The sequence below is a fragment of the Ipomoea triloba genome, chromosome 11 (assembly GCF_003576645.1).
Source record: "Ipomoea triloba cultivar NCNSP0323 chromosome 11, ASM357664v1".
NCBI classification, from domain to species: Eukaryota; Viridiplantae; Streptophyta; class Magnoliopsida; order Solanales; family Convolvulaceae; genus Ipomoea; species Ipomoea triloba.
This window is the reverse complement of record NC_044926.1, coordinates 2,535,705-2,545,014: the sequence shown is the minus strand read 5'-3', so window position 1 is coordinate 2,545,014 and position 9,310 is coordinate 2,535,705. Positions and strand designations below refer to the sequence as shown.

Sequence of the window (9,310 nt, the reverse complement as noted above, 5' to 3'; positions counted from 1 at the left end):
AAAATTCGAAACTGATAATTGAACGGTACATTTTAACATTTATTTTATATATATCATATACAATTATTTCATTTTTATTGTTTTCTTTCCCTTGATGTGAAAAGTAAAAGTTTGACTTTGATGTTGGTCCTTACATTATAGATGAAATTGACATGCATTTAATAATGATGAATTTATGTATTATTGGTATTTTCATGGCTTACTATAAACTAGATATTGGACACTAAACACTTTATAAATACATTTATATCATCTTAGTATGCATATTGATCCTTTACACCTTATAACTATCTGCGTTCTACACATTCCATAGAAGTTTAATGTCTATGAATTTTTTTAATGTCAAAAATCTTGATTGAGTATTACTTGTAAATTTTTTTCAACTTGCAACATCCGATCCTTAGATTAGTGAAAAATAATCTTATATATATTCAATATTTTTTCAAAATTATTTTCACGTTTCAAGTATATATGGACCGTGTAGTTTTTCAATATATTACAATGCTACTGTTCAAATAATATGTATGCATAGACTAGAGGCTATTCAGTTGAAAAAGTTGAAGTTTGGATATAGAAAATTTAAAAATCGTAGAAAAGATGGTGTTAAAATAGGTGACGGAAACAATTGACAATAAAAATTATATGTGCAACGTGATAGAAGAGACTAGAGAAAATATTGAAATTCGAGTTATAGTAAACAGAAAAATGGGAATTGAAAATGAAATGTAATTAGCCCACAATTGCTGATAATATATACTCGTGAAAGTAAACGTAGCGGCATAGAGCAGCGCAACTTGCCGATTCCCACCGACTATTGTGTACAGCCTTTGGCCATTTGCATAGGCCTTTGACTATTTTGCAAGTAGTCGGTTAACGACCATGTCTGCGCTCTTAATTCGTCCACCGAAAGTGAGACCTACAAGCATTCTCGTACCTCGTAAGTAAGAGTGCTACTCTACAAATAAATACAAATTGTTGAGCGTTAGTTAGATTAGTCGAGTTCGACTCTGGATTTGAGACGTGGATCATGAAGGGATGTAGTTAAATGATTAATGTTCGCATACTTATTACTAATTTGTTGATTATGCATACTTTTCAGTAGGTCATTCAGTCCCAAAAGGGGATGGTAGGTGCAGGTTCTAATCAATAGCTAGGCGGTAGTCAAGTCCAGTCCCGAATGGGATGTGGACATAGGTCGGGTCAAGTCCAGCCCCCTGAAGAGATGATGGGCGCGAAGACTGAGTTAGGTTTCACAATTGAGTTTGGTTATCAAAGTTGCAATAGATATTAGGAAGGGAATTCAAGACGTGGGGTTGTGGAGGTTTTAAATAGGATGAAAGTAAGCATAGTGCAGCGTTAGAGAACGTAATATGTATACAATGTAACTCTATAAATAAATAGATATGGAATGTTGTATGTAAAAAAGAAAAACGGAGGGATCCTTTTGTGATTACAGATTTGGAAAATGTGTATGGAATCGACAAGCACGTGGCTAATTAAGCACGCTTCGGCAAAGCACAAGCAAAGTGGATTTTAATGTTGGGTTTAACTCAGACCGTTGATGACCAAAACTTAGTCCAGGAGACAATCATTGCTCGCTGCATTCATCATCGTACAACAACAAAGCCAACAAAAATGTTTTTGCCCGGAATTTGTCGATGACACACCATCCACATTACATTAACCATCCTTTGCATGAAGGTTACTGCCATTCAAGAACGCAAATACATTAAAAGAATTCAAGCCAAGTTACTTAAACAGTTAGTTCAGTAATTATAAAATTTTAAGTTCAATTCTGGATTAAAATCTTTTCGGGTTGTAATAATTTTTAAAAGGACAATAGGGGAGAGGAGGAGTTGAGTGGGGAAAGCAGAGAAGGAGGATTGGAGTGGAAGCCACGGAAATAGTAAAAAGTAAGGTGAGGGAGGGACCAATGATGCTGCTCACACCAACCATGACTACGTTACTGATTCACATGCCTCCACAATCACTCTTCTTCCTTTTCATTTACCATTTTATGATATTTCATTTGTATCTACGGTTTTGTAAGATGCGGTTAATTCGATCTAGACTTTTAATTGACTGCGTTCAAACAGCATTTTAAAAGATATTGCTGTATAGGCATGAATTGGACTCTATGAAAGTCATTCAGTTTAATCTTTGATTAGTATTGTTCACGTGGTTTCTCTAAAGATATTGCTATATATACATTCAATGCATTCGACTTCATGCATACTGCATTGGTATTTAACCTTTGGTCGGCTTTCTTTTTTGGGAGTGACTAAGGAAACTTACCATCGCTAATAGTGTACACCAGAAAATATCGTTCTTATGTAATAGTTAACAAACCACATATGAAGAATAAATCACAAAAATAATGTGCAATGAACTCGAGTAGAATTCTAGAAGACGCGGTTTGATATGACTTTCAATGGACTGCATTCAAACGGCTTTTCTAAAGATATTGTTGTATAGGCATGAATTCGACTCTATGAAATTAATTTAGCTGGATCTTTGATTAGTATTGTCCACACAGTTTCCCTAAAGATATTACTATATATACATGCATTTGACTTCATGCATAATGCATTGGTACCTAAGCTTTGATAGGCTTCATTTTTTGGGAATGACTAAGGAAACCTACCATCATTAATAGTGTACACGGAGAAGCATCGTTCTTATGTAATAGTTCACAAACTACATATGAGGAATAAGTCGCAAAAATAATGTGCCATGAACTCGACTAGAATTCTAGAAGACGCGGTTTGATTTGACTTTTAATGGACCGCATTCAAACAGCTTTTTTAAAGATATTGTTGTATAGGCATGAATTCAACTCTATGAAATTAATTTAGTTTAATCTTTGGTTAGTATTGTCTACACACTTTGCCTAAAGATATTGCTATATATACATGCATTCGACTTAGCTTCATGCATACTGCATTGGTATCTAACATTTTATCGGCTTCATCATTAATAGTGTACACCAGGAAGCATCGTTCTTATGTAATAGTTCACAAACTACATATGAGGAATAAATCGCAAAAATAATGTGCCATGAACTCGACTAGAGTTCTAGAAGACGCGGTTTGATCTGACTTTTATTGGACCGCATTCAAACAGCTTTTTTAAAGATATTGTTGTATAGGCGTGAATTCAACTCTATGAAATTAATTTAGTTTAACCTTTGATTAGTATTGTCCACACAGTTTCCCTAAACGGCTTCATTTTACTAAGGAAACCTATCATCATTAATAGTGTACACCAAGAGGAATAAATCGCAAAAATAATGTGCCATTAACTCGACTAGAATTCTAGAAGACGCGGTTTGATCTGACTTTTAATGGACCGCATTCAAACAACTTTTTTAAAGATATTGTTGTATAGGCATGAATTGTACTCTATGAAATTAATTCAGTTTAATTTTTATTAGTATTGTCTACAAGGTTTCTTTAAAGATATTGCTATATATACATGCATTCGACTTCATGCATAGTGCATTGGTATCTAACCTTTGATCGGCTTCATTTTTTGAGAGTGTTTAAGGAAATTTACCATCATTAATAGTGTACACCAGAAAACATCTCTTATGTAATAGTTCATAAACTATATATGAGAGATAAATCATAGAACTGGACCATAACTCGAGTGTCCTTAAGAATATAACTCATTATTTGAAAGGTATTATTTCTTTCTTTCCCTTTCATCATATCCCTCTTGCTTATATACTCTCCGACTTTCTCAACTTGGAACTCCATAATCTCCCCCAAAAGAAACCCCGAATTATTTCGTGAACATGAGAGAAAGCCTGTTTCTTTGTAACTTTAGCTTGCCAGGTTTTGATTTCACAGATTTTTTTTTCTTCTGATTGGGTTTTGCAGATTTGTTTACTATTATTTCTTCTTCTTTGGTTTGGTAAACCGTCTCTGTTGTTCTGTTGAGAGAACCGGCGCTCATTGACCTGGATTTCTGTAGAGAATGGTTGCGCCGGAGGACGGTGGAAAGTCGAAGGCGGCGGCGGTGACGGACCAAACGGATTCTGAAAGAGACGATCAGCAATGGAGGCAAGTTTTTGAAGATGGTTCCATGTCGAGTAGGCCTCTGAAGAAGATGAAAAGTCCTGAACACAAAAGCTCTGTTCAATTTCAATCTCAATCTCTTCCGTTCCCGTCATCCATGGCGGCTTATCCTCCTCCTCCTCCTCCGCCGTCTTCATCTTCAACTTCATCTTCGAGTTCGAGGCTTGTTTTTCCGTTTGCTTTGGACGGAGCGGAGCAATCCATGGAGAGATTACAACAACTGAGATGGAACAATAGGAACGCGATTCCTTTGCTCAATACGGCGGCGTATCAGAATCAGCAGAGTATGGTTTCGTTTCTGCGCCAACGGAACGCGGATTTTCCGCCGTATTTTGCGGGGGATTCGGTTCCGTTGCAGCAGCACCAGCAGCAGCTTTTGAGGTATTGGAATGATACTTTGAATTTAAGCCCGCGAGGGAGGTTAGGGCAGAGGCCGCCGGCGGCGGCGATGCCGGTTTCGACGACGAAGCTCTACCGGGGAGTGCGGCAGCGGCACTGGGGGAAATGGGTGGCGGAGATTCGCTTGCCGAGAAACAGGACTCGCCTCTGGCTCGGCACCTTCGACACGGCGGAGGAAGCCGCCATGGCGTATGATCGCGAGGCTTATAACCTCAGAGGCGAGAATGCTCGGCTCAATTTCCCGGAACTCTTTCTCGGAAAAGACAAAGATCCATCCCCGTCGGAAAACACTCCCGGCAGCCCTAAATCTCCGCCGCCAGAGGCTGAACCACCGCCACCGCCTCCTCCGCCTCCTCCTCCTGAGAAAAAGGACGACGACGATGACGAAGCTAAAAAAAACTCTGAGACTGCGGCAGCGGCGGCGGCGGCGGAGCAATCGTCTGAATTTATGTGGGGAGAAATGAATGAAGAATGGTTAAACGCAATACCAGCGGGTTGGGGTCCAGGAAGTCCAGTTTGGGATGATTTATACATCACAAACAATCATTTCATGCCATTTAATCTTCCCTTTTCCAATCTTCATCACCAAGAACCTCAGCATTCTAATGATCCTCAAAAACAAGACAATTCTACTGCTCCATCTTCTTCTTCTTCCTCCTCCTCTTCATGCCCTGCAAAACCCTTTTTCTGGAAAGATCAAAACTAAAAAACCTGAATCCTTCTACCTTACAGAGTTACAGTTACATTAGCGGTTCGTTTACCATCAGTCCAGAATGCTAAAGTTCTAAACAATTTCTATCAAATATGGAGTAACATATTACAAGCGTTACATTAGCCCTGAGCAATCTGCTTACCAACAGTCTCGAATGCTGAGTTCTAAACAATTTCTATTAAATATGGAGTAGCATATATATTACATGCGTTTAGCTGAAGTTACATTAGCAGTTCACTTACCAACTGTCTGGACCTGAGATAGTAGCATATTACGCCTTAGCCAAGAGTTTTTAGTTGCAGGTGATCTCATCATTCAAAAACCAGAAGTTCAAGAGTGGCATGCATATATGGAAGGAGGCAGTCCTTCCATACAAGCCAAGTTTTAATCTGCAATCATTGAGTTCTGTACTAGTCTGAGGTTTATTAAATTTTGAGGTCACATTAATACTGCACCAATCTTTGTCTGGTTTTCTGCAGTTATATCATAGTTTTTTCCCATTTTTTCCCCAGAAGTTTTTTCAGTGTTGCCTAGCTTAAACTGACTTTCTTGCATGCTAATTAATATCTAATGCACAGAAAAGGGCTTTCTGTAAATGAGGATAAAGATCTGGCAAATAATATAACTTTAATTTTGGGAAAAATAACAATAAGTTTTAGGTGGATGGTGGACTATTGTAATTGAGGTTAGACTTCAAAGCAAACTTATATTGTTTCAAACTTAAGCCAATTATGGGAGAAGGGAATGCTACTTACTAATTATAAAATAAGCTTATTATTCAGGTACAACTAAACTGGTCAACCATTCTAAAATAAATTGTAAAATTTTACTTTGATAGTAGGAGCAATGTGTAGGGCTCAAATTGTAGGCAATGATATACAACTAGTTGAGGCACATCCCGTTAGTTTTCAAGGGAATGTATGTTAAGCAATTCGTAAGTTTAAAATTCAAACTTATAAAATGAGCTTACTAAGACACTTCAAGTGGAGATTTGATATCACGGGTTGCACATCACTTCCAGAGTGATCGCCAATAGGTGGTCACTCTCCTTGTTTATTTTTTTTGTTTTTGTTTTTGAAATTCTTCTTTTGTTTTAAATCCTCTTAATAATACTCCTATATATGGTCCAAAAAACATGGAAAATGAAAATCTCTACCAATGGTGGTGCTCTTAGAATAACATTTTGTAATTTAATTTCAAATTAAATGACTACTCTATGCATAAATTTATGGAGTAATAAACTTGATTTTACCTTGAAAATTTGCTATTAGTGATTGAGATATTAAGATGGGTGAGAAAATAACAGATTCATCAACTTTCTTGCCAAGACATCTTTTATTATATAAGAGCTAGCGTGTGATTTCCAATATTCTTAATTACCCTTTTGAAAAATATATTATATTCAAGATAATTTTAAGAGAGACATATATAGTGAGACTTTTTTACCAATCATATTCGTACAAATCCTTAATACCGTTAACTAGTCAAATCACTTAATACAATTCGTTAGCAACTAATTCGCAAATACGACTTTTGTCTGCATAGTGTTTTTCCATGTTCCTCAGATATGCTCATATGCATGCCATAAAGCAGATAATGTTGTCTTGCAAAAGGGTGTTAAAGCTCGAAAGAATTGCTGCTCTAATATTCCACTATATGTAGCCGTAGATGATTATGTCCTGCAAAAGGGTGTTAAAGCTCGCAAGTCCCAAGCATTATATTGCAGCTCTAATATTCCAATAATAATGGCCTTTTGCTTGAGCCTTCTAACTCTTAGATTCATGCATGGTAATAAGAACACATGTACAATCAAGTCACTTTCCCATGTTTTGTTTCTTCTAATAATAGAACAAGGGTGTACAATTTTCTTTTTAAATTTACTATGTTAATTGAGTAAATTTTTCGATATTTCAGTCATTAATTTCAATTAATTTGGAGTCAAGATCCCTATCAAACTTAAGGAAGGAATTCTATCAGGTCTATTGTTGCTTTCTAAGGGCGCAAAAGAGTCAAGCTATTCAATCAAAACTTGATTCGAATTTGATCAAATTCGAACTCTAGTTTAAAATATTTCAACTCGTGACTCGAGCTCGTCGAACTCGAACTTTACAAAAAATTAGCAATTTGAATTCAAGTCTAAATTTTTTAGTAAGTTTAACTTGAGCTCGAGCCACTTAACTATTTTGAGCTCGAACTCGACTTGTTTAGCCCATACTACTTTCACTAACAAAATTAATTAATATTGAATAATTCTTAGATTTAAATAATTGTAGTTATTAATACATTTCGAATATGATTGTAGAGTTAAAAATTTTAAGCGAACTCGAGCTCCAGCCACTTAACTATTTCAAGTTCAAACTCAAGTTTTACCTAAGTCCGAGCTCATCTCAATTCACTTGCACCCCTAATATTTTCACTAACAAAATTTAGATTTCAAATTTTATTTAAAGTAAATTGAGTTTTTTTACTTAATTATAAGGTAATAGTAGAGATATAGTTTGGAAGTTAGGAATTTTTATCATATCAAAGAAAGATGCATGGCAACACATTGTAAAGCTAGCTACTCCACAAAATCTCTTTTCACAAACATCATATGCATGTCTAAAAGTTGGCTGCTTGTCCCAAGACAAGATTTTTTGCTGATAATGAAAGCATCAAAATCTTAACATTCTCATTGCAAAACTAAGCATATGAGCATATCATACACCAATCTTGACTTTTGCATTCCTCTAAATATTCAATTAAGCAATAGATCGGTATGGACATTATTACTTTTGGTATGCTCTATGCAGTCCGTATTGATTAGTCATTAAAAAATTGTCATACTAATTTATATGTATATCTATATATATAATTATAAAAGTGATTATAAAATTTTTTCGCCCAAACTCAGGCCGGGACAATTTAGTTATATCAATTAACATCTGAACAAAAATATCATTTAGGATTAATATTTAAAGATCTTAAATAAAAGTATTCTTTTGAAAAAATCATACAAATTTATAATTCTCATATTTTCGACCTATAAATACAATGGATTGGTGATTAAAGAAATCACACTTCTTCATTTTGCACTGACTCCCTCTTCTTCCTCCCGTTCACTGTGAAATCATATATTGATCATTTAGTCTCCAAACCCCGTGGAGGTGAATCAGAGAGGAGAGGCAGCCCCCGTCCTGCAGTCGGGTCGGACGACATACAAATGAGTTCAATTCCTTTAGATGCATAACTTTCCACCTTATGGTGCATAACTTTGAACCTTAAGGTGCATAATTTTAAACCCTAAGAGCCTGTTGATTTCGGGAGGCAGTTGCTCATGTAAAAGTTTGACTTAGTTAATAATAATTGGTTTCTACATATGTTGGAGTTATGAAAATTTTGGATCCGACCTATTTTAGAGATGTTGTTATGAATCCTTTACTTAAAACTACACCCGGTCAAAAAGTGAGAATAACTTGTTCAGTGTAACTTTGACAATGCTTTGGCATCACAACGGCATAGTAAAGAAAAAAATACACTCAATATTTTCTATGATATTTATGCTGAGATATGTGCATTGTGTTTAACTTGTAGGGTGTTGAATGTTAGGAAAGATGATGATGCAGGAAATAAAAATTCTAGTGGGGTGTACAATGTAATTGAAAAATGGGATACATGTAGTTGCAAAATGTTTGACATAGTTACATTTAGATGCTTGAGATGTTAATAATTACACCAAAATTACAGTAAATTTTATTGAGGAGAACCATGTTTTTAGATATTCTAATATTAATATTATGTTAAATTTAGGTAGTATATTAACCTATCAAATTATAAAATTTATGATAAAGTATCATAACTTTATGTAGTTAGTAAACACCAGAAGATTAGATGAAATTATGGTATAGAATTGAGTAAAAAAATTTTGGTTGCTTCATTTTATTAGTTCATAGTGGATAGATTAGTTCACAAGTGGCTAATGATTACAAAAATTTTAAAAGTTATTGTAAAGTATAAAATTTTGCAAGCAAATAGAATTTTCTATAAATAAATATGGAGTAACAAATAATCAATAGAAAAAAAAAAACAAAAAACAAAAAAAAAACAAAAACGAAAGGACTCTCTACCTGACCCGTCTCAC

General features: G+C 35.2%; 1 protein-coding gene across 1 annotated transcript; it reads left to right on the top strand.

The window, feature by feature from the left end:
- The first annotated feature begins 3,729 nt into the window (after positions 1 to 3,729).
- LOC115997395 (ethylene-responsive transcription factor ERF054-like) lies at positions 3,730 to 5,701 on the top strand. Its single transcript, XM_031236940.1, has one exon. The coding sequence runs from the start codon at positions 3,979 to 3,981 to the stop codon at positions 5,182 to 5,184; it is 1,206 nt and encodes a 401-aa protein (XP_031092800.1). The 5' UTR covers positions 3,730 to 3,978; the 3' UTR covers positions 5,185 to 5,701.
- Positions 5,702 to 9,310: the final 3,609 nt, after the last annotated feature.